This window comes from Falco punctatus (assembly GCF_963210335.1).
Source record: "Falco punctatus genome assembly, chromosome: Z".
In the NCBI taxonomy this organism is placed as follows: Eukaryota; Metazoa; Chordata; class Aves; order Falconiformes; family Falconidae; genus Falco; species Falco punctatus.
The window spans coordinates 29,823,327-29,850,478 of record NC_137586.1 but is presented as its reverse complement, the minus strand read 5'-3'; the positions used below and the strand labels follow the sequence as shown (position 1 = coordinate 29,850,478).

General features: G+C 36.8%; 1 protein-coding gene across 6 annotated transcripts in view; it reads right to left on the bottom strand.

Annotated features, from left to right (window-relative positions):
- The window catches only part of SMARCA2 (SWI/SNF related BAF chromatin remodeling complex subunit ATPase 2), a 120,204-nt gene that overhangs the window by 20,090 nt on the left and 72,962 nt on the right, over positions 1 to 27,152 (bottom strand). For 5 of the 6 annotated variants that reach the window (XM_080371465.1, XM_080371469.1, XM_080371467.1 and 2 more), the window contains 4 exons: positions 25,087 to 25,250; positions 22,346 to 22,573; positions 18,630 to 18,707; positions 14,231 to 14,449 (listed from right to left, as the gene is read on the bottom strand). In XM_080371465.1, the coding sequence (XP_080227591.1) occupies positions 14,231 to 14,449; positions 18,630 to 18,707; positions 22,346 to 22,573; positions 25,087 to 25,250 (689 nt within the window). Of the gene's footprint in view, positions 1 to 14,230; positions 14,450 to 18,629; positions 18,708 to 18,793; positions 18,905 to 22,345; positions 22,574 to 25,086; positions 25,251 to 27,152 lie in introns of those variants that run through there. The other variant, XM_080371470.1, reaches the window with a different exon arrangement.

Here is a 27,152-nt window from a genome sequence, read left to right as displayed (position 1 = left end):
CAGTACTGACAAAATCATCCTGCTTTTCTGAATCATACTGCTGTATCCTGGTCCATGTACACAACAATTTCCTTGCTAAAGAGCTAAGAGTACACAGCCTTCTCAGGGCACCAGAATTTTAAGAAAGAACATACTGACCATGGATTAAATAAACCAAACTGCCTTTCTCCAAAAAGAAGCATCCCACTCCTCCCCCAAAAAAGCCAAAAGTGGATTTTTCAGAAGGCAAGTACAAGTCACTTCCCAGACAGCTGTTCTTCCTATTGCTGCTTATAATTACATTTCAAAAATGTATTATAATTCAAAATGGAAAATAGCTGTTTTGAGGTAGAAGCATTCTTAGTGAACATGGATATAGCTACACAAGCACCACAGAAACAAAGTAAAGATGACATGGAAACTTCTTTCTCCATTTCAAGAGCAGGATATGATGTATGTATCCTTAACTACTTCTTGACATCATAACACAGCATCACAATTGAACACCATTTCAATTAAGAATTATGGACCCAAATAAGCACTAAGAGCTCTGACTTTCATCTCCCAACTGTCTTCTGCAAGTCAACACTCATGTTAGTCTTATATTCATTTTAAATAGATTTTACAGGAATCAGGTAACTCAAGTGTAGTCATGCAGTGAATCAATGGAGGTGCTCAGCATAAAACCAGTTTTGGTGTCTAAGGTCTGCCCTAGTATTTAGATGACACAACGTTGTAAGACAGTTATTTTTCCTTTGATTGGAGATAACTATAGTATTGTTAGAAGAAAGTTAAGGCATAGTGAAAGCTATTGCTACTACTTACAGTCAAAGAAACTGTACACTCAAAACAAAAGTGGTAGGCAGCCATGCACAGTAAGTCTACTTACTGAAATAATGCTGAAAATAGGTTCAGATTACATTGAAAATGGACACATAACGCAAGATCTCTTCCTTTGTTCCTCTCTGATTTTATCTTAACAAAAGGAACATTAAGATAGTGTGCCCCCTTCCCTTCAGGCATCAGTGCCCTGTGTCTCTCCAACTTGAACTTGAGTTAGAAGACAGCTCTTCTGACTAACATCACCAAGTGAACAGATTTGCTAACATGCTAATTAAACTCCATGTTTCCATAGAAAGCATATAAAACAGAGATGAACAGAAAAAAAAGTCATCTTCCCTGCTCCCTGAACAAAAACTCAGTCATGCAATTTCCAAAAGAATGAGCTTTTCCAGGAACAACAAATAACTTCCCTGAGAATTGTACTGCCTACTGGCCATGAGGCAACTAAGCTTAAAGGGCTGTTAAGCACTTTAAACCAAAAAAACACATCAGTAACACAGTAACAAACAACAGTTGACTGCTTTGCAAAATGTTCCAATTTGCCAATTTGGAAGACAAGAAACAAGTAAAAGAACCCTACAGGAGGCTAATAACAAACATCGAAAGCACCAACACCTGATCTACCTCACCCTACCAATCTCCCTCTAAGGCCCAACCCTTCAAGTCCTCTACTGAAGTCCAAGGGAAATTCGACTTCCTTTCCTCCTTCTGTCTTGCTCTATTTGAAATCCTACCCCTCTTGATTTTACATTTTTGTTCTCAGATTATATCTGACAGTTGATGAGGACTTCAACTTTCCAACCTGAAGTTCATTTTCTCAAAAAGATCTGTTCAAAATCCAGTTCTCCTGCTTAGTTTCTCAACAGTGACACTGCTGGTGTTTGGGACTGTTTCTAATTTCCACAGACTGGATTTATTTGTTGGCTCTTTAAAGCAAGTTCCATTACATTGTAACTAATTATCTCTTACTTGCTTAATTATTTGCACAGAAACTCAAGGTGCTTATTTTTAATTAGACATTAAGAAAACAATAATACAAATTAAAAATAGTTTTTCCTTACATTTTTATTTAGACTGAGGCCAAAAAGACCTGTTAGAACCTTGTAAGAAATTACTTAAATTTAAAGAGAAATGGCCTCAACCAAAGCAACAGAGTATAACATTAAAAAAATAACTTATATTTACAATATTTATAGGATCAAAATTTTAATCTGCACTGAGAAAAATATTTCAGATAAACTATCCTAATATTTAGTTTTAATGTAAAATATCTTAATGCTTAAGTTTAATCTTTAATGTGGCAATCACTAACTGAAGCATCATGCAAAGCCAGCACTGATAAACTTGCTCCAAGTTATAGCGAACTATGTTGGCAAGGATATAAATTTTCTTCTGTTCAAAGTGAAATCCAGTAAAAAAAATACAAACCAATAATCAGTATCATTCTTCCTTCTCCTAAAAAGTAAACAATTATTTTAAACGGAACCACTCAAACTGATTTTGCACCTAAGACCTTTTCATGAACTTTGGCGACAGAAAAACTCAAGAACACAATGACTACCAATGACACCAGGACCCACAGCCTGCTCACAGAGTACAAGGAGAGTGCTGCATTAGGTGGAAGGAACTGGGTGATAAAATGGAACAAGTGTGTCATGCTGACTATAAAGATGCTTTGCGTAACTAATCAGAGCATTGAGAAAATACATACTTACTATATTAAGAAACTAGAATGTGGAACTACCAGATATCATCACTGCTCCATGGTTTACAGCTACTTAGCCACACCTTTATTAAAAGACATACAGAACTATCTCTTACTGTCTCCTGCAGATTTCAAAAGTAAAGTGTGATTTACCCCTCCCCTCTGACATACAGCTGTACTTTATATCTTATTAAGAAGATTTAGTTTGAACACCCTCTTCACCAAGCCAGCCTAATTTAGGAGCAGCAGAAAGGGGCGGGGGGAAGGGAAATCCAAACAAATTCTATATCTGAAACTATTGCTATCAATCTCTTGCTCTTTATCACTGAACTGTTTTGTTGTGATGGGTTTTTTTCTGTTGTTTTGGTTTTTTTGGCCCAAATCTTCTCCCCTTCTTTTTAGAGAGCTAGATCACCTGAACAACTGTTGTCACTTGGGAGTAATAGCCTGTTTCTAAACACAGTGAAAAAACGCTCTCATTGAGGACTGGAGGACAATATATAATGGACTTGTGAAATGTAGCACGTGAAAGTTGCCAGATGATAAAAAAAAATATTCTGAAAGTGATATTATAATAGCAGTTCTGAATTAGATGGTAACCCCTGTAGTTCGGATGGCTCAGAACTTTACAGCGTATTGATGACTTGAAGAATAAACATTGTTGACACACTGGCATAGGAAATAGTCACAGGCATCTTTGGAAGTATAATTAGAAGTAAGATTTACAGAATAAATAAGATTAACTAACTTTAGAAAGACACTGCAAGGCTATTGCTTATGAAAATACTGCAGTCAAATTTATGGGGGAGGAAAATAATAATCTTTACAAACTCACATATGTAAAGCAATAAACTTCAGGTGACCAAAGTTATCTTTCAAGACTGACTTAGTTGAATTAATTTTATTTTGAAATTCTAACTTCAAATAACTAAATGACAACAAAACAGGAAACTATGATTAAGCCATGACGTGGGTTTTTTTTTTAAGTTAATATGATACAATTTTTCTATACATACTTGCTTTTAAAATTGGAGAAAATGATCAATTCTTTAATGTGCATACAGGGATATAATACTCAATTTAATTGAGATGGATAAAAATCGCAATTTACTTTTGTACATTAGCTTTTATCTACAAAATTTATAAATAACACTATTAAGCCATGAGTTGCTACACCTCTGCTAGACACAGAAAAAATCTGATTTCTTTAAGTGTTCCTTGCCAAAACTGCTTCAGATCAAAAAACAAAGATCAAGAATTATAGGAACCTCTTACAAGCTTGATACGGACAGCAAAAGTCTGGGTTATTTTGATGACTGCAGGTACCAAAGCCTTATTGAAGTAAAATGGATGATCAGGAAATCCAAGAAAACCTCTAGCAGGAACTCAAATAAGGAAGCATTTCATTTCACACTAATCACAGAAAGGTCCTTCATATTTCCTAAGGTTTAAGAAAGAGGGCTCTGACTGCCAACAAGTCTTCCTTGGTACCTGCTGCAGTCTTTCCGTTTGTGAATGATCTATGACATGCAATTCTCACCAGCACAGAAAAACAGCTGACGGAAGGAAGATACATGTTTCCTGGCTTCAGATTCACAAGCAATCCATCTTGAAGTAAAATCTATCATGACAGAGATGCCTCATTTTTTCCTCTTTATCATGATCAGTATGATGGAGATGCATATGTTTGTTGCACTGACAGGATTCTTGATCATTTAGGGACTTTTTTGAGTGAGGAAGAGTGGAAGGGGAAGGGTTTCTTCCTTTTTTATTTTCATCAGCATTTTCTCCCTGACTTATCTGGAGTTATGATCCAGGAAAGCCTATTTCAGCTGTGTAGATGACAGTATACTGACAACAGTATTGTGACATTATCAGTACTCCAGTCACCCTTTTTTCCTGATCAAGTACATTAGCTTCCCTATGAGAGGGGGCAAGGATAATTAATTGCATGAGAAAATTACCCTTTTCTGACATGTGCCAGGTGGAGGTGGGGGAGATTACTTTTCTCATTTTTTCCTAAATTCCTTTAAAATAACAAGCATGGAATTTAGTCAACAACATAACACTTTTGTGTCCTACAACAGAAGATATTCTATTTTCCTCGGCATTCCTTTGGAATGGGAATTAATGGTTTATTTTTTAATTTATTTTAAAAAACTTTCCAGGGCTTAGCCATTCTTCATTCAAAGAGCATTGCCTCTCTTTTCTTCTGAGACCCTACTAATCAAATCAGAAAGATACCTGGTATAAATACAGGGTTGTCCTGTTTCCACTGGGATAGTTAATTTTCTTCTTAGTAGTTAGTACAGTGCTGTGTTTTGGCTCTGATGTGAGAACTATGCTGACAGCACACTGACGTTTTCAGTTGTTGCTGGGTGACGTTTATACCAAATCAAGGACTTTTCAGTTCCTTGGGACCTGCCAGCCAGAGGGCTGGAGGGGCACGGGAAACTGGGTGGGGACACAGCCAGGACAGGTGACCCAAGCTAGCCAAAGAGGTATTCTATACCATATGACTTCATGCTGAGTATATAAACTGGGGGAAGAAGAAGGAAGGGGGGGACATCTGGCATTATGGCGTTTGTCTTCCCAAGTAACTGTTATGTGTGATGGAGCCCGGCTTTCCTGGGGATGGCTGAGCACCCGCCTGCCCGTGGGAAGTGGTGAGTGAATTCCTTGATTTGCTTTGCTTGCATGTGCGGCTTTTGCTTTACCTTTTCCCCCACCTTTCTATTTTGTTATTACTATTATTGTTAGTATTATTGTTCTTACCTCTTTATTCTGTTTAAATTATTAAATTGTTATCTCAACCCTTGACTTTTACATTACTTTTCCAATTCTCCTCTCCATCCCTCTGAGTAAGGGGGAGTGAGCAACCGGCAGCGTGGTGCTTGGTTCCCAGCTGGGGTTAAACCACAACAAGGGTATATACCCTTACAAGATCAGTCCTTCAGAAAGAAATGGCATTTTTGGCTCTTTCCAAGATCACATTTATTTTCAGTGAACCTTGCTAACATTTGCAGTGACAAATATCTTTTCTATGATAAACATAAATTTGAGTAAGCACTGGACAAAGGTAAGTGGACAGGAACAACTCTTGTTCTGCAACACACCCAACAGCTGGATACCATATCATAGTAGAAAGTTTCCTATGAAGAACAAGCTGCCTCTTCTACTGTGGAAACAACAGAGCTGAGGGCTGTAAAACAAAGGTATGATCAGCAGATTTCCAGTGTGAAATCACTCATTTTGAGCCAAATCTTTAGCCTTAGAGTAAGTGAATTTGGCTCTCAAGTGAACAGATACCCAGTGATGCCTTCTAATTGCTCAGAAAATATTAGAATTGTTTTCTTTCTTTGTGATCAACAGACTAACAAAAGGCTTCCATTTTTAACAGGTGAGCATAAATTTTGCACATGCCCTGAAACACTACTGTTCTTAATACTATAGCATGAGAGCTTATAGTACAAAGCTTAAACTGTCACTTTTATTCATGTCAAAGTAAACACAGCTTCTGCCAGTAGTCACACAATTAAGTACTTTCTTCCATATGTCCTCCTTCTCCCTTACATTCAAGTATATCCACACATTCTTAAAGAGGCATTTTTTCATTCCAAGTTTAAAATGTGGAAGATAGCTAAATGGGAGCAAAATGGAAAAAATAAATTCAATACAAACCAGATAAAATATATTGCATAAAACAAACAAAATGAAAAACCCCTCAGCTTTCAGAAACCATTATAGTTTCATTATTTTTCAAGGGGATGTTCATAGGATCTCTTGTATCTATGTATTCACAGCAAACAGCTTAAGGATTTTTTTAATAGCATGGGAAATTGGTTATAGAGATCTATCACTATTAATGCAGGTACTCTGAGGTAGTTAGGAATAGGAACCATGCAATGCTAAGAGAGTATAATATAAGAAAACGCATGGCGAGAGATCAGACTTGACTATTCACTTTCAATGCCAACAGAGGAAAAAAATTTACTCATTGAGATAGATGGTGTTTGAAGAATAAACAGTGGGAGCTAGCCCTTTAAGACAATCCAATAGAGTTTTTCAGTAACTTTGCAGAATATGGAGGAAGATAGCATGAAATGAAACCTAGTCAAACTTTGGGCAGCTTGCTGAGAATACTTAAGTTTTATGTATCTTTTATATATTTTATAGCAAAACACTGTTTTGTGAGGCTAACTTCTAGCAGTGATGCAGTGAGTTCCATGTTTTCAGGATGCTTCTAAAGCTGCAGTTAATCAGACTGGCAGGACTTACAATACAGCTTGACCCTTAATATGCATATCGCAGCATAAAAGTAAAAATCTAATGTGAACAGTATCTGTCGAGAGGGCCTTTTGGGTCTTCTGGGATACATTGCAATGCAAATCAGTCTGACAAAGAAAAACTATTAGCTAAGTAAAGACCAACTGAAGAATACAAAGAAGATTCCTGGAAAGGCAATTAGGCTTAAAGGGAAGTGAAATTTCTCAACAGAATAAGATATAATATAGTATAAGGGCACTTATTAAATAACTAAAGCAAGGCTGTAAGCAGCAACAAAGTCCTATGGTTCTGAGTTTGAAATCCAGCTAAAAATATTTTATTACATTGTGAGATGCAACTGGAAAGAATATATAATGGATATCCATCAAACTAATTTGTAACATTCTCAACAATTTCAGAGTACAGGATGAAATTATAAGGTTATGATTACTGGAAAGCTTTTGTGGGATGTCCTTTTTTAAAGTTAAAATTCCACTGTTAGAGTAAGGAAATACACTGATGTACTCATTAAGCAAGGTAAGATGATCCAGGAAGCCAAATGCTTAAGGCCTTCCACTCACGATACGCCTAAGGATAGGCTGAGCAATTTTTGACAAGTTCAGTCTGAAACTTTTCTGTTCTTCCATATTTCTCAAGTTAGTACTTCCACACATGTTTACATACAAAAAGAGACAAATTGCTTTCATTTAAGTTGTGGGGTTTTATAGAAGCTGCAGAAGCAGAGCTCTGCATACATACACTGATCCATCAAAATGATTACTTTTGCCTGCCATGCCTGCTGCATGGAAAATATCAGTGTGAAGCTTCCCATCACCTGCTCAGGTTTGCCTTCAAAAGACAGCACTTTACAATAATAGTCTCTCACCTTGCCCCTGATAACAAGGCAAAATATTAAATACTTCCCTTTTTGCAGAGTGAGTAAATACTTTGGCCACAATGTATACTTGGAAAGATATGGGTAATTTACACATATCGGAAATGCAAATCAACACAAGAAAATTTATTGCCTCTATTCACAAGTTAGATAAGTGACAAAAGGCCATCTACTGCATGTGACCTACCATCATTACTGTCAAGGCATGTCAGAGAACAGAGCAATGCAGTGGACCCAAGTGTTAAAATGTTTGCTGCTTCTTTTTCTGTTGCCACATGACCCTAGCAACAGTAATGTTTTAAATTTTAATGCAGACCTTTTTTGTGGATTTTGTAAAGTATTTAATAGTTATTTGGGTTTCAGTTTTGGAAGTTGATTTGAGTTTTGAACTTCCATATGAAGAGTATTTTGGGCATCTTAACCACAGGGCCTAATTTTTCCATACAAAATTTTGCACTTGAAACAGTAATAATATAACTAAGCATGAAACCCAGAGTTTTAACTCATGGTTGCTAGGCTATATAAACTTGGTATGTCAGAAATTATAGCTATTTCAAAGGAAATGCAGTTTATTTAAGCCTCATGTTAACAACAATACTTAGATTAAAAAAAAAAAAATACAGAAAGGTGTTTATAAGCACTATTCTAATATTTTCTAGGGGACAATATAGGTACAATTCCAATTGAAATTGTGTTAATATTTGTTATGGTACTTTACATGTAACCTATATGGACAAAATCACAGACTAAAAAAAAGAATCCCATGAAAATATGGCAAAATATTTTACTGATAGGTACTCTGAACAGCTGTTCAGCTTTCCTGACTTGAGGTCTCTCTCACACTGGAACTGTTTCTTCAACACTAAAAAATGCCTTATTGACAATATCTCTCAAATATTGAAGAGGTATTTCAAAGTACTTTGATAGTTTCCAAAACTAATACGCTCAATCCTGCCTCCAGATTCTGAGAAAGATACCCAGAGTGTAAATCAGGTTCTTTTCTTTATAAACTTACAAACCCATCTTGCCAAAATAGAGAACCAAAGCTATCAGGTAGGTGCATTTAAATTCCTTGTCATAAATCAAAAGTCAAGACAAGCCCCTTTCATCTGAACTGCTTCATTGGTTTTAATTTCACTGTAACTTAGAAGTACCCATTTTTTTCCTTTTCTGGAATAGATTCTGAACTGAATTTCCTGAAAAGTGCATGATGGGTAGAGTAATACTGAGAACACAAAAATGTTTGGCTTTGTGAAGCCTTAAAGTCATGTCCCATTTCCTAATACTTCAATAAATCAGCTTCCACATGCACAAAACTTAACAATCTCATCTTGCACATCAAAAAAAGTACTTGGGCATCCTGATGATTGCAGGTCACAAAATAAACAACACCCTGGGACAGTGGACTTTTTAAGCCTCCAGTGACCAAGTCTTTTAAATGTGACTTGTTTTCCCCTACAGCTTTAGAAATTCAATTGGATCTGCAATTCAATAATAGACAGAATAGTTTAGATCAGAAGCCCTGGGCAAACAGTCACTTACTAAACAGGTTTAACAGCAAGTCAGGAAACTTTGCAATTCTAAGTAGAAATGGTATAGAGGAGTAAGGAAGAGAGAAAACCAGGGGTGGAGAGTTATAATGTACATAAACTATGCACTACGTAAAAGGTTGTTTCTTTCCTCCTCCTTCACTTCAGTCTCCAATATAGACTATATAAAAAACCTCCACTACAATTAAAAATTACAATCAGCAGATGAAAAGTAAAGCTAAAACACTTATTGAATGTAATGCTGATTTTCCACACAGTTATTTTAGTATCTAACAGACTACTGTAAGATCAAATTTTACCATCACAGTTTAGGAAACCAGATCTTAAAAGATCATCTTAGTACTGATTCTAAAAGTTGTATACATGAAAGGGAAGCTCTCTCAGAAAACACAAAACTAACTGAAAAACTTTTGGTAATTTATGTCAATTTCTAGTAACAAGCTGGCCCAACTTTACTACTATTGATGTTAGACCTAACTTTTAACAAAGTATTAGAGAGTGTGTAAAATCAAAAACTTATGTAAAGTTCCAGCTAATGAGAAAACAGTTGAAAACATGCCCAACATTTTGCTGCTAAGTAGTTTGTTTTATTACACAACATATTTACCTTAGTAAACATAAATGCAAATAAAATTTATGTCATGATTATGTCAAACAGTATTCACCAGATATGAAAGCCAGCATTGGTTTTTCTTTAAATTTAAATAAGATTGACTAATTACAGACTAAATGCTTGAATTTCACTTACAATTTTAAGATCAGCAAAACAAGCAGTCCACAATAGTTGACTTTTGCATGTCTGTGTTGAAGTAAAGGAACCACTGCTCATTTCGGGCTCAAGTATGTTTCTCTGCCCAACATGCAAAACTATTTCAAATTAACTGAACAAATAGGGAATAAAACTTTATTCAAGTCACCCAGCCAGCAATTAAATCAAATGAGAAGCTGAATCCAGGTGCAGCTGTCTTAAGAGTCTTGTAACTACTCAAAAAAATCCTCTGATTCTTGAAGTTTGCCCTAAGCAATGGAGTCCTTAGCAGATGACCCCTCTAGAAAATAATCTGCCATGGGATCCAGCAAAGTATTTGCAGTCCTGTTAGAAGTGGTGCAGGGACAGAATCTGCTAGAGCATGAAATACTCCCAGAATATAAATGCTTTGTAGGATCAGCAAGCAAACTCCTCCCTTCCTGTTTTGTGTTTGGTTGTTTTTTGGGTTTTTTTTTTTTTTTTTTTTTATAAAGAAATATGGTTGTTATGCCAACAGTTACAGAACAGCAGGCTGCAGTGACAGCTAGTGATGAAGACCGTTTATGTCTCACAGCTTCCCTGGGAGGCTGTTACTGAATTACAGATTGATCATGGCAGCAGCACAATCTCACTGAACAATGTGTATGTCCATAGGTTTGGCTTCTGTAATTATTTTGTCTCCTGTTTCCAAACTCAGGTACTTGCCAGTATACTTGAATGGACTAGATGACCTCCAGCGGTCCCTTCCAACCCTGACTTGATCATGCATACAGACTGTGAGGTGGATGACAGATCCTGGGGGATGTGTTATGATCTTAACTAGACTATTCAGTGTTGGGTGTACCAGCAGAGGGGTCAGGGTCTAACTGAAAAGGAGCAGGTAGCTGATCTCCACAGTCCAAGTTGTGGCTGCTGATTGAGGCAAAACTTCTTGGAAAAGATCTAGTCAACTTCCACAAGCCACATAAAGAAAAAGAGACAGCTGAGGACTAGATATTGCTATTATGAAACCAACTTATCAGCCAGAAATGCAAAGTTTTACTCCAGAAAACCCCATAAGAAGATAGCTATAATGCTGCAACACCAACCACAGCGAGAGAAGAAATAAGGGGCATCCCTTGCTGCTGATAATTAAATCTCACTCTTCTTTAACACTGCAATAAAATAGAAGTATCTATTTTGAAGGGTGGCATGATACAGCACATGGGAAAAAGTGTGTCTTATGAATTAAAGTACCATTCTTAATTCAGAACTTACTGGTTCTTCTATTTTTTCCAGTTCTACTGATACAAGTAGTTCACTGCATCCAAGTTAACATGAAATGATTAATTCAGTTTTAATACAATATGCACCATACTGTTACAAGTCACAGTGACAAAGCCACAAGAGTCAATAAACTATCTACCACAATTTTATATGCTTATATAGTTAAAGATTCCCCTGAAAACCTTGTACAAGATTACTATCACTTTTTCTATAATCTTCCAAAGATGTAATTACAGAAAAAACAAACACCTAAATTCTGAAAGAATACACAGAAGCAATGGTTGTGGGAAGACAATGGATGTGACAAAGAACTTGTTCTTACATACACTCATGGAAGAAAAGATCATGAAAAAAGTCAGAAAACTTGACTTAGATTTCAGTAGCCACACAATGGAGAGGAGTTTGTATTCTGAACCTGCATAAGCAGTGTTACACTTAATTCCTCTGAGTAAAGAGTCTAAAAAATATTAGTAGTTCCTACACTTGCATTTGTTTCAACACACCCTCCAGTTCACCTGTAAGTTAAAAGATGTATACAATAGAGTCACAGTAGTGACTGCAATTCACTGTAAAGCAATCTGACTTAGTTTTAATTTAGCTAATATGAGAACATGTTTAACAAGTCAATAAGGAGGAGGAGGGAAACTAACTTTTCCCCACAGAGTAACAAGCCATGTTGAAAAAGGGGTAGTATATGTACCATCTTGACTAGCAAGGTTTCTGACCTAGCCTCACACAAGTCTCAGAAGGGAACAATGAAAAAAATGACTATCAAGTAAATGGAGAACTGCTAATAAACTGTTTTCAGAATCGACCTTAATGGCTCTTTATCAAATGGTTCAGTGCTTTTCAGTGTTTTTAATGTCTTTAAAAAGAAAGTATGTCTACTAACCCTTCAAAGAACACCAAGCCAATCAGAAGATCACCTGAGGACAGGCTTAAAAATCAGAATAATTTTGGTGAAGAAAACATAGACATTTGCTAAATCCTCTTACTAGGAGGGAAACATTGATTATACAAAACATTATTCTGAAAAACTGGCTAGGAAGTAGATTCACAGAAAAGGATTAAGGGTTTATACTGGATCAAAGATTTAACACGAGACAATACCTTCAGTGTTAAGAAAATGAAATACTGGATCGTGAAGTGTAAAAGTTATGCAAAAGAACTCCTCATCATCATTCAAATGAGGCCTGGAATTTTAATGTCTAGCTTTTGACCAAACTTGCAGAAAGATGTCAGTCACATGTAGAACAGCTCGGGGAAATCACTGAAAACAATCAAGACATCCAGGAAACAGGAACTATGGGAAAAGACTGAATGAGCAGTGGTTGTTAACCTTAACAATGAACTGAACAGGGAGACAACTCTTCTATGACATAAAGAAAGGTAGCAGCCTGTTCTGCATAGCCAGAGTGATTAGAATAAGAAATAATAGGTTTAAAATCCAATAAGAAAAATCAGATAAAATATAAGAGAAAGCCAAACAGTTAAATACATTCTCCTGTGGACTTCTAAATTCACTGCTAATGAAGACTTTGAAGAATACACCAGGTGAACATCTATTATAAATGACACAGGACTGTCTGATTCCACCCTGAGTAGGAAGATGAATTGGATGATTTTTTTGGGGCTGCCATTTTTGACAGTAACGCTCTTAACGCAAATATCAGAGCCAGCTCAAGACACAAAACGCACAACGCCAAAGCTAACTTTTACATTGCTATAGCCAGAATATTTCTTCATTTAAAATAATCAGCTTAAAATGACCTTGAGTAGACAAGCACTGCAAGCACTTCCATCATAGGAAAGGGAAAATGTTTGAGAATCCAGACAGCAGTTTATGTTTCCAGGTCTTTCTTCTCCACTGACTACTTGACAATGTCAAGTATCAAACTCCTGTAGTTTCATAAACTTGCTTAGATTTACAGCTGATATATAATCCAAACCTTTGCTTCCCTAAGCTTTACATCCAGCAGCAGAATCTGGACTAGCTCTTAGCATAGTATTGCACAATGCACTCTCACAAACGTGATGTTTGTAACGTAAGTAGGTAAGTTTTCCACCTGTCTTTAGCGAATTATACACAAAAACTACACTGTACATTCATGTTTGTATTAAGTCTGTAATTATACTATGTAAAAACGTGCTCTGTCAAACCATGTAGACTAGTTTTGTACATACAATACTTTATCTATATGTTTTAGAAATCTTAAAATTATCAAATTTCCTGGTTTTGAAAAGACTTACCAACAATCAATCCTCACACCTCCTTACTACCCCTGTTACTACCATTCTGAAAAGGGGACATGCATTACAGTTCATTAGATGTGTATTTCACAGAAGAATATCAAGAATCCTCAAGTACAACAAAATCATAGATTTGCTGTAAATTAAGTTTAGAATCTTTACTTTCAGGTCTTAAGTTCTTGTACTGTTTATTAACGGTTTTGATCTCAGTAGAGCAAAGAAATGCTCAGGACTTGGAAATGAAGCAGCATGAGAGTAAGAAGACTTACTTGAAAGTTTCCAAATTCTTAAAAGGGTTAAATTCAGGTATTTTAAAAAATAATAAAATAAGCTTCTGCAGCACAGAAAGCTGTAATATACACTGATAACTGGTCTTCTCCATCATAAAAGAATTCTTCGTGTATCCTAAAGCTGACACTTAAGAAAGTGTCTAAAGACATAAGAAATATGTCAGGGTCCACAGCAAGAGAATAGTTGCAGTAGAGAGTTATCACAGTCCTGATTCAGCATATAATAACACTGATTGAAGTTTCAGCAATGCAGCTTAAAACTTATTTATGCCTTCAACACAGCAGCAAAAGCTGGATTGGGATATTTGGCCTTAACTACTATATTGTGCTCTCCCTGGTGCAACTGTGCACTCTTTAAAAAAAAACCACCACAAATGAATAATTTTCAACTGTTAAAATCCCAACAACCAAGAAACAAACAAAAAAGGGACAACCTACCCGCAGCCATTGCTTCTCTGTGAGAGCATCACTGTAGTCCACATCCCTGCGCTGACGGGATCCTCTTCCAAATATTTTCTCTTCTTCTTCTTCACACGTAAGCCTTTCAACTTCAGCATCATCCTTAATAATCCAGGATGGTAATTCATCCTCCTCCATCAAGCGGGGCTTACGCTTGGGGTTTCTGGCATCCTCCCTGCGACGGTCCATGTCCATGCGCTGCAGTGGCAGTTGGGAAAGGATAAAACAGTTTTAAGGACAAATTTTAAGTGAACCATGGAAACTCGTGGCTAGCTAATGATACTTGAAACTTTAAAACAAGTCTTTCACAGGTACTTCCCTTCCACAACACTTCTAAGTATTTCTAAAATGCAACTATAAAAAGAAGAAGCTACACTTTATTTTCAGTCAAGCTCACTACTCCAGAACTAGCTTTTACTGAAGTAAACAAGACAACACAGCAGCTAAGTGATACAACACAGATCACAAGAACACGGTTGTGTTAATTAAAAAACTCTCGTCCTTTTTTGCACAGGTTTTATAATTTCTTTGTATTCATAACTGTGATCTGCAAATTCTAATCATTCCTTGACAACATCCTATTAAATTGTTGTTATTATCTTACTAAAAAGAATAACCAAAAACACACTAGTTTTGTGAGTCTGAATATCAGAAGAAGATTTAAAACTGGTACGACGAAAAAGGAATCAAGGCAGAGAATTAAGAAATTCAGAGAAAAGCTTGCCTACACAGTGCCAGAAAGCCAACATGCTTAAACCATGAACTTAATGCTGTACTATGCAAATATCAGAACACATACAAAAATACCAAATAAGATTAGGTAAAGTGTTAAGAATATTAGAAGGTAATGTTAAGACTTTCAGCTGAAATTGAAATAATCACATAAATTCATTTCAAGTGTGGTGAACAATTACCTCAGAAAACAGGTATGGATACTCAGGATTCATTCCTGAGTATTCAGGTCATTCCCATCGCCAGCATCCACCTCTCTCGACTCTACACTGACCTATGCTCCTGTGGTCCTGTGAATCTAATGTGCGGGTTTTTTTAAGTAGCCCAAACCAGGTAATATGAACAGCCTTTTCAAATAGGCCTTTTGAAGAGTTATATAGCACTTAAACACTCAGTAATCAGCTGCTAAGCAAAGAAAACAAACAGGTGGCCATAAAGCATTTAATTTTCATGTTTGAAAAACTAACATAAATAGACTCACACCAGAATTGGCTGTAGCATCAGAACAGGCTACCGCTTTGGCCAGTTGACGTTTGAAAGACAATTATGCACAAACCCTTCCCTTGTGTCCATGATGCTGTGCTTATACAGAATGCCAACTAGACATGCCAGCATTTTACATCCCTAGTCAAGATGCAGACATGCATAAATGCAGAGGTATTATCTATCTACAGGGGCAGCTCAAATCCAGCCAGATTACTAACAGGCTTACTGACTGCACTGTTGAATATGCGGAATCTTCTCTCATCTTGGCACTTCTCAAATACAAGCATTCCAAAATAATTCCTCAGGCACATCACCTTATCTGGTGCCCTATCTGATTTCTAAACTCAGTGAAATGCAGAACCTAAGATGCGTGTCTTCACTCTGCGGGTCCAACTACATCCAAGAAGCAACTATAAATACATGTGGGTTTTCTCCATCTTTCATTACCTCAGACAATGACGAATGGGCTGCATAGTCTTTACTTTTTTATAGCAGACTTCATGATTTCACCTTTCAAAGAACATCTCATTCAGTCTGAATTAATTTCAAAAAATGTCTCATTGAAGTCAGATATGTGGCTTGTTTTATTGCTAACTTGGCAACTAGCAAGCTGCACTAAGAGAAGGCCCAAATGGGATAGACAGGGTAGATTTCTCTATTATTTAGCAGAGAACTTCAGTAAAGTTGGGGACGTCATATTATAATGACATTAAGTATATGAAGTGAATGCAGAAGCTTCATTTGTTTTGCTGTTGACCATGTTTCCATCTCTAAGACAAAGACTGAACAGTAAGGTAGTATATTTTAACAGCTGTTTTCTGAAATAAATGTGCCTGGGAAGGAAAATTACAAGACACTAAGTTAATCTGAGATGCAAGCGATACAAACAGCCATTTGTACTCAAACCACTTTTATCTCTGGGAAAGCTCTGTCCTATCTTCCCATGTCTTGCCAAAACATCTGCTTCTAAACCAGATACGATATTATATTGTAACTAATAAATTAATTGTTTTTAGACTGTCCTCAATGAGGCCTAAATGCTGGAACTGAAAAACCAATGCTTATACATAAGTGGAGAACTAAAAGTGTTGGCACACTCAAGGCCTAAAACTTCCAGTTTAGAAAAAGCACAGAGCATTGCTGTCCTTTGAACTATGAATTGTTATCTTAAACTTTCTAAATCATAATTAAAGCTGTTCTGAAAAAAAACATACAAGCTACTCAGTATAAAACCAGTAATTTATACTTAGTTGCTGCTATATTGCCATTTTGGATTCAAGGAATTAAACTGTATTTGCACAGCTAGAGTATGAGCACACATTTAGCTTTCCACTTGAAAGGCTCTTTTTACATCAGAAATTTTTATTTAAGTAAATATAACATTAAACATAACCTTTTTTTTCCCCAGGAAGAGTAACACTTTTCGAAGCACACTATTATAAAATGACAAGAGTTGTACAGAAAACACTGAAACACTGACTTTTCTACGAATATTTCCTAAACTTTTTTACTATGTGATGAGGTGCCATCATTTACAATGAATACAAAAGGAGGACAGTGTGAAGTCTGAGGCTATCTGGAGTTTTTATCTCTTGTTATACATATGGAACCTCTAAAAGTCAGGGGAACAAAGTCTACTTGTACGCATCCTCTTTCTGAACAGTGTAGTTAGTTTTATAGTTACATCTCAGGATCTATGCCAAGGAATGCTTCTGACCTGAAAAGTGACAGCAGGACAGCTGCTTAAGGAACTTATGTGCTCTCTTGCCTATTGTTTTGGAACTGCTCTCTTTAAATAAGCAAAATACATGCCTTTACACCTCTAAGCCAGTGAATGAACAAACCAAAACACATTTGTTGGTTATTGCAGCTTACTGCATTCTGATTATATCTGCACAACCTTAAAAGAGACAATAAGGTGGCATAGGTATCACTGAGGAAAGGAGAATTAATGCCTGTATTTGTGCTCTGTATCTGACTATGCAAGAGCTAAAATATTAATAAAAAGATGACCAGAAAACCTGACTGCAAACTTGTTTTTTAGACTTTTCTTTTATAAACAGTTTACTAAAATGAAAAACAATTTCTTTATTAACAATTATTTCTTAGCCATTAATATTTAACTTTACTGTTTCTATCTCAAGTGTTTTAAAACTCCTGGCTTTTGAAGCATGTTAGCTTTGCATCTTCAAATTTTTATTACCTACTATCAACTCTTCACTATCCCTTAACAACTTTCATGTAAATTAATACGGAAAACACAAATTCAGCCCACACAGTGCTAAAACTGTCTTCACTCTAGGCCCCTCAACTGTTCTATTGGATGGCTGTTAATAGCCTTCAAACTTAATCCAAAAATGTGACTTTGTAGAATTTTGCTGCAAACAGGCATAAATTCATCAGCTACTTTCAATCTATGGATTGCTAGTACAGCTGCTGTAGGATTAGAGGGCAGCGTGCTTTACTTTCACTACTGAAGTATTCTCCTGTTGCTGTGACAGTGGCTCCCAAAAGTCCTCCAGCAATCCTCACGCTGTACACACACTAAAAGGCAAGAGACGTGCCTACGCTGACAATTTAGTAATTACTCCACCAGCACTGTAGCAGCACTAGCAAAAATGGGAAGTACCAATAAAAATTAGTTGCTCACATTTGATCCACTTCACTAGCTCTCCTTCACTGACTGTTCAACAGCTGTAGCAGCAGAGACGCAGCTGACTAGGCCTCTGACAGAACCGTCGGCAAACCCCAGTGAACTCACACAGAAACAGCACTGTCAGCCTGCTAATCTTGCCACATTCCTGGAGTTGTCCTTGCCAATATCACAGCCCAAAAGTCAGAAGAAACGTTGAAAAATAAAAAGCATGTTGTAAAATGAGCAGGCTGAACTGTGCAAACACTGCAGATTTCTCAGGTTGTGCCAGACCCTTTCTTCAGATCGGCACTGCCCCACAGCACTGTCCACAAGGACCTCTGAAGTCTTTCTGTCACGTGAGGAGCTCTGTATTTAAGTACACTATCTTTCTTTGCTCAGGTGAACAATGCAAGTAAATAAAGCCTACTCCTCCAATAAAGTTCTCCAAAATTTGAACAACAAAAGGCTAAGGCCTTTGTTAAAAACACTGGAGAAATACTCCACTTACGATCATATCATTCTTACCATAAAGAGATCAAATTCCTCCTCTCGTCGGGCAATCATCTGATTCAGAGTCTCATCATCAGGAACTTCATCTTCCTCCTAGTTACACAGATAAATAAAGGTATCAGGAAGAAGCTACATGCCACTTGAAGTAGCAGCCTCCATCAGGTCAGTGTTGCACTGACCCTCCTTCCATCACAACACGCGTGAAGCACTCAAAACTGAAACTTTTAAAGTGTTAAGCAATTAAGTAGTAATGCAAAATAGACATCATTAGAGAGGTGACTGGGACTTATTACCCCCTTCATAAACTGAGCATGAGGAAATGAGCAAATATGCAACCAGGAAATTTGGGGTTGTGGTTTTCCTGGGTCAGAAGCACAGTTAGTGCTTCAGTTAAAATACATGCATTTCCGTTCTGCTCTTCTACAGTACTCCCTCAGAAATACCATTGTGCATTATGAGGTCTTTGCTGTCAAAGCAAGGAGAGTGCAAAAGTCCTGGTTAAATGAAAAAAGAAGAAAAAAGTCATTATACTGGGAAAAAGCCCTGCTGAATCCCTCTTGCTCTGGACCATTATCTGCCTACAAATTGAGATGTGAACCTCTGACTTCAGACAAAATTAATTATTCCATAAACACAGAAACAGTCCTTGGTAAAACAATTTAGAACAGTAGAATTCAACTAAAAATGTTAAAGCTGAACAGCTATGATACCCATTTTAATACAATCAGAGTCCACAATGTTCAGTTCCCCTTCCTGAATTGTTCTTAAAGCACGTGGCATTTCAAATCTGACAACAGGTTAATCGAAACAATAAAACCACATACTGGCTCCTACACAGGGCTTACTGAACCTATATTACAGTATGCTGCAGTCCTAGAATTTTTCATGAAAACTCATGTTTTGTACTTAGTGAAATGGGAGTATAGAATGCCGCACATAGCACCCAAAAAAACCTAATGTTCTGTAGCTTTTTCCCCCTGAAACAAACAGAAAGGTCTTTATCTCTATCCACACATCTTATTTACCCTCCACTGGCAATATTTCTATATCTCAGAAAAAAATGCAGTTCTTATTAATGCAATTCTCAACAAACTGAACACCTCTGTACCTTAATGTACATGTAATTTACATTTTAACATGAAAAATAATAGCTGGGAAAATGACAGAGAGCTAGTTCTTCTCAATTCTAGTCAGTGCACCTTTAATGTTCAAGAAAAGGAACATAGTTACACACACAGACAGACTAGTATATGTCCCTTCTTTTATGATCAATGAAGAATGTGACCCTTAATGAAAGTTTCATATTCTTCCTATCATCTCAGACAGAGCAGCTTGTGATCTGAAAACAGTAAGGGATCCCACTGCAGAAGCTGTAACAACAGTGCCCACAACATCTGTGGTTAGTCTTAATAATCCTGTTGCAACCAGGCAGCCTTGGCAGAAGAAAAGTTTATAAACACCAGTGCCAATGAAAAATACCTCCATGAACAAATTACTTCTAATCACCTGTCATACTTTCCTATTATTCCAATGTATCTTTCTAAATACACAGAAAATCTTTGCTTTATCTAGTACTGCTGAAAGAAAAAACAGAGCAAATAGGAGAGGAAAGAAGAAAGAAAAATAAAAGGAGTTTTGATACTGAATTTACGAAAACTACTGAGAAGGTACAAATAAGAATATAGTGCTTTACATACAAGTGCAAAAAACTTTGATATGCAAGTTTAAACCATGCTTAGCATAGGAATATTTAAGTAGGTGGTCACTACACAATCTCTTTATTAGGTGTTCTAGTGTGTATGTGCAAGTCAAAGTTGTTTTGAGATGAGTAACTTTCAACTGAAAGATTTACTTTTTCTTGTCACTGTCTCATTTGATACTCAAATTTTGTTTCCAGTGATGTTGCAATGAAGAAGCAATGGCTGACCAGTGCAGGATGGTGCAAATTCAATCCCTCTTACTCCCTCAGCAGTTTCAGTGTTTGGGTGAAGTTTTGCATTGTCTCTGTTTACAAAGAAATTTTACTTGAAAGCTTCAGTCTGAATGTTAGGGGTCCCAAATATGGCTTTCATCCAAATGTTGAATTTTGTTCACATTAAGAGAAGAGTCTGCAGTGACAGGCAAAAGAAGGGGCTCACCATTCCATGCCAATGCAACACCAATGTTTGCTTTAAAGACTGATGCTGAGTTATGGCAAACCTTGGTTAAATCTGTGCTTGCTTTAGGATGGTAGACCAAGAGTATTTGAACAACACCCAAGAAGCAGATTGCTCTGAAATCATCTATGAAATAAGGCATGTCAAGTAGGCCTGAACTAGAGTCTTGACTTCTGAAACAATTTCAGAAAAATATTTTCTAGAGCTATGAAAACATAACAGATTTACATCGATTTTAAAAACAAATCGGCTTACGGAAAACTTCTATTGGTTTCAAGTTCATCTGTCTACTCATATAGATGGTATTGGCTGGTTGAGAACTACAGTTTTACTTTATCAAAAATGGTACATATACAACATCCCATTTCTGCATTCAAACCCTAAATAAGAGAAAATTACTGCTAAACAGTTTGTCAGTCTTCTTCATTTCTTATGAAAAATACAAACGCAAGAATACAAAATTCTATCTTAATGATATACTAGCTTTTTCTAATGCACAAGAAGACAAAGAGTTTAGACAATTGTTTAATTATTGAAGAAGTAAACTCCTTGGTCTTTGAAACTTTACCCCACATAATGAAGGATGCCTGTGAAACAGACTATAGAATCTTCTTTCCTTTGAGTGTGCACCCTGTTCAGACATAAAAGGCACACTCAGAGGCAAAATTAGACTTTAAATCTCTGTGTCTTTAACCAGTACAGGTTATTTTTGAGGTGGGGAAAAAGTACTGCAGAACGGGATTCTTTTGTGTCTTCAGTGTAATTGATACATTTATACACTCTGTCCCAAATACGGCTTTCATCCAAATGCTGGATTTTGTTCACATTAAAAGAAGAGTCTGCAGTGACAGGCAAAAGAAGGGGCTCACCATTCCACAATCACAATTTCAGAGAAGAATACAATGAAAAGACAGGGACATACAGTCAAGTGATTCTATAATTTCACTTCTCACTATTACAAAGAAAGACTTGACAGCGGTTTAACAGCTAATTGTTTCTTGAAGAAGAAGGGGTAATCAGAAGTCCAGGTTGGACACAGAACCATAAAGAGAGCTATTTTGCTGGCTTGCCCTAACCCTAGAGCATATCAAAGCAGATCTTAACTCTTTGGATCCAAAGGATCCAAAAGAAGCACAATAAGCAGAGTCTTTCAAGATTGAACCTAGGTAGTACTAGTTGCTCAGCATGTCTGAAAATCAGATTACTTAGTTTAACACCTCAACTGGATTTAGGAACTGTTTTATAATCTGTTTTGGAAAAAATCTTTGAATAAAATTATTTGCCAAAATTATGAGACAGCAGAAAGGGTTTAAGTTACAATGCCTAATTCTACACTAAGATTTAATTCTAACAATTGCATCACAACCATTACATTATAACCTATTACTGTAAGCCAAAAAAAAAAAAAACACAAAAAAAACCCAGAGAGAAAAATTAAGTTGTTTCTTTGACTGGACGGCAAGAACATGATGACATTTCTGATTTCAAAGGAGAGGACAAACTTTGGATCTGAGGAAAAAAATGGCAAAGTACTTCCTGGAACATTCCCTTACTGATTCCTTCTCACCACTTTACCTCATTTTCTTCTTCATGTTCCAATATAGCCTGTAGGAAGGCTCTCCTTTCATGGCTTGAAGATTTCTGATCAAACATTCCAGCCTGAATAACTTTTTGATCTACATTCAGCTTATACTTTGCAGCAGCAAGTATCTTCTCTTCCACACTGTTCACAGTACACAGTCGCAGGACTCGAACTTCGTTCTGCTGACCAATTCGGTGAGCTCTGTCTTGGGCCTGCAAGTCCTATTAGGCAAAAAAATACAAGGAATGATTTATAATGTAAGTCTGCTACAGAAATTGTTCTCTGCTTAAAGGACATTATAATGCTGAATTCTTTTTGTTATACAAAGGAAGTACTCAAACAACAGTCCACCACAATTCACATGGTTCATTCCTCATCATCAAACTTCATCAGACCAAGGTAAAGGGAAAAATAAAAGGAAAAAACATGGACATGCTCTGTACCGTGTGCATGCAGCAAAACAAAAACTTCTTGAAAGCATGTGCAGTGACTGAGAAGGGCTGATGTATTTATTTTTTCCCTTCCATTCAAATCTCATGGCCTTCCAAGCCAAAATGAACCCTAAAGTAAAACATGTCTTGTCTGCAGGAAAAGAAAGCAACTAATTACTAGGAAAAAAACCATACAGAAACTTACCTATTAAAGACCATTCCTAATTCTTAAATACATGAACTAAAAATTATTTGATCTGTTGAATTGGCTTTTATCTGGGAATATTTGCATTAAAACAGCTTAAATATGATCTTCCTGATTTAAAGTTCATACATACAAGAATGTGAATCAATATAACTATTTTTTGGTCAGGTGACTGCACTTAAGAAATGGTGAAAATAAAAAGTACACTGCAGGTCATAGGTAAAGAATTTCTTTTATTAATTCAAAATTTTATCTATTTTTTCAGGGAAAAGAGAAATCCATTAACTCCTATAAATGATGTGTTTCTACTTCAGCATAGTCAGATAATAAAGGGTATTTAACCTTAAAATGTATCACAGTTTTGTGCTACCGCACAACACAGAAATTTCTTAATGTAGAAGGAAAAAAACCAGGCAATGAGTATGCCTGTTTCAGTCCAGCACCTTGCTTTTGCCACCGGTTAGCTCTTCCCTCCCACAATTCCCTTCCCAAGCACTATATCCCATGAGGCTGCTGCAACCTAAAGGTGTATTTGAAGTCCACATTAACAGTGAAGATGAAGCTACAATATGAATTTGTTTACATAATTATTCTCAGAAGCACAGGAAAATGGTAAAGCCAGGAAATGTAAGTATTTCTGGAAATATGCTGTTTAAGTGCTACCTCTCCCTTGCCTCCTCTTCCCCCTCAGTTATCCCCTTTTAGCACACTGCTCATTAAAATGAACAGCTCAGTCCCATCTGCCAGACAAGAGAAACTGCATGCACTGAAAAGAAGGTTGAGGGGAGACCTTATCAGTCTCTACAGCTACCTGAAAGGACGTTGTAGTTAGGCAAGGATGGTTCTCTTTTCCCAAGTAACAAGCAATAGGACAAGCGGAAACAGCCTCAAATTGTTCCAGGGGGAGCTTAGATTGGATATTAGGAAAAATAACCACTGGAACAGGCTGCCCAGGGAAGTGAGTCACCATCCCTGCAGGTATTTAAAAGATGTATAGACATAGTGCTTAGGGACATGGTTTAGTGGTGGACTTGACAGTGTTAGGTTTATGTTTGGACTACATGATCTTAGGGATTTTTTTCCAACCTAAATGATTCTATGGTTTTGTAAGTTAGCAATCTGCCAATTGAACACTCCAGAAAATATTCTGTAATTTTCACTATACCGCAAGGATTTATTGCTATCAAACTGTTGAAATATACAGTACTCTGCAATAAACTTGTCTGTGAAAGTGACCTGAAGACAACCAAAAATACAAAGAATGAAGTGTTTTCTACGCTGCTTTCAAAGCCTCTAAATATAATTTCTTATATAAAAAAAAACAAATTTCTTAAGCCTTGCTTTAAATGAGTCACCATGGCATCTATGGGAGTTCAAATACCTTCAAACTTTTATATAAAACTCTCTTTAGACTCACTTCCCTTACTTTTACATGTGGCCATTGACTACGATTTGCATATATTTGCACAATAGCTGAAAACATACAGATAGCTAAGTACTTTCAGAGATATTTAAGTACATTAAAAAAAAAGGCACTAAGTGACAAAGATTTCAGCTACCTCTTCTGGATTTTTTAAATAAGCCAAGCAGTTTGATAACCTCTTTTACTAGTCATCTATACTCACTCCTACCCACCTACACCAACAGTTTAAGTTCAGTGTCTCAGGCCAAGACTGCTGCACTCATACGGCTAATAATTTCCTGAGACAGGCAGTGCTCTCCACAGCCTTTACTAAAATAGGGCAACCTATCTGCTGAAGACTCAAAATGTGGAGTTACTTATGTCCTAAGAGTTAAAGAATGAGTACAATTATACAAATGAAGCAGGCCTATAAGGCCCCTAGCTCTGAGGATTCAGAGGCTCAGACAAAGTATATATACAAGCACAGAATTACTGATTACACCCAAAATGTTTCCTGGTTGTAGCAGTTTGCTTCACTAATTTTGTAACAGTTTTCTTCACTCAAAGCAGCATTTTATGACTTACCTGGATCTACTCCTTTCACCCCAGGTGATATAATCCCCAATTTAAAAAGGAACCCAAAAAAGCATGATGATATTCTTTGCACATTTCATGAAGGTAAGTAAATAAAAATACCTGGTGAGGATTCCAGTCACTATCAAAGATTATAACAGTGTCAGCAGCCTGGAGATTTAAGCCTAGCCCTCCAGCTCTTGTACTCAGCAAGAAGATAAAGTACTGTGACCCAGGTTCGTTGAACTTCTTCAACAGAGCAGCTCGATCCTCTGATTTTGTTGTGCCTGAAAGGATATAAAAAAACCCCAACCTTACAATAAAGATGTGAACTATAATAATGTAAATACAATGTCAGCTGCTAAAGGTACGTATTAGAAGGGAAATCTTAGCTCACTTGCTCTTTGCCATATCTGCCACATTTTCCATAATACAAAATAAACACTGGCCATGAATGTTTTGGTCAACTGCCTATCACATCTAAGAGGCAGACTTCTAAATACCTCTTATTAAGTATTTCTTCTGACATTTCAGAAGTGGACTTTAAAATGCTGGCTAACATTGTTTTTTTATAACTCACATAAATGTCAACTGAAGTTGCTACACACAGAAGAGAGCTACAGTTTTTATTAATGCCTTCTGGACACAACAGCACCTAAATATTTCAAAAGTTACTTAAAATACAGATTTATCAAAATGTGAGTGTTAGCCTTCAGAGTCATAATTAATATGAAAGGGATTGAAAATTCTTAAAATCTTGAGGGTGATGGTGTACAATGGCTGAGGGAGAGCAGGCAAGGAATTAAATACTGGTGAAACCATAGACAAAGTTCTAAGTAAAAACCAAGCCCTGTGCACTCTGACAATGAGATGAATTTCATGTACTTCGACAACAGTATATGCATCATCTTAGCCTGGTCCACTGTTTTCCTCACCTTTTTCACACTTCTGTCTGTAACTGAAAGCCAAAGAAAGTCTGCTGGTTTAGGAAGCTATTGATAGATGTACAGAAGATGGATGTTTTTCTGTTACTGTGGTAGGTTGACCCCAGCCAGCTGCCAGATTCTCCCCCCACCCCACCCATCCTCAACACTACAGGCAGAGAAAATAAGATGGAAAAGCTCCTAGGCTGAGATAGAGGAAGTTTAATAAAAGTAAAAGCTGTGCATGCAAGCAAAGCAAAAAGAGGAATTAATTTACTACTTCCCAACATCAGGCAGATGTCCAGCCATGTCCTGGAAAGCAAAGCCTCAGCACCTGTAATGATTGCTTGGGAAGACAAATGCTGAAATGAGGAATGTCGCTGCATCCTCTTCCTTCACCTCAGCTTTTACTGCTGAGCATGTCCCTTTGGTCTGTTTGGGTCAGCCGTCCTGGCTGGGTCCCAGCTCACCCTCAGCCTACTAGCCTTGAAGGTGGAGGGGTAGTTTGGAGAGAAAGCCTTGACACTGTGCAAATATGGCTCAACAGCCAAAATGCTGCAGTGTTATCAACCCTGCCTAGCCAGAAATGCAAAGCACAGCACTACATGGGCTGTTAGGAGGAAAGTTAACTTCATCCCGGTCAGACCCAGTACAGTCACACAGCCAAATGGCTACCCCACAGAAACCTATTCCCTTCAGAAGCACATGACTTGGGTAGAAAACGCTCTATGCAAGCAGACAGCTGGATAGTATCTACATACATATTACATTCCAGCCTGGAAGATATCATCACAAAACTGGGTTTTTTTGTGTTGATAAAACACAAAAAAAGAAGAAAAAAGTTGTTGATAAAAAACTGAAAAAAGAAGAAAAAAGGGTTCATCTCACTAGTTTAAGAAATTACCTGCAAAACCTTAAAGAAAACAAGGAACTGTATTTACTACACTGCATATTACCATAGACGTCCTAGCATGAAAAAGAATTAATTTTAAAATACATGGTATAAGGTAATTTAAAACATTTTAAATGCAATATAATGAATATTTCCTGAATGGAAGCTTTAAAACATCTGCAGGCCAGAGGTGCAAGGAGGGTTTGGGTAGCACAGTTCTATTGTTCCTCAGCCAGTTTTGACAAAGACACCCTGTGGCAGTGAGACAGCTTGTTTGCATCTCAGATTCATTAATCTGTATTACAATTGAGGATAACAGTGTTTCAAGTCTATGTTCATTAATATTAGTAAAGGATGAGAACACTTCTCATCAT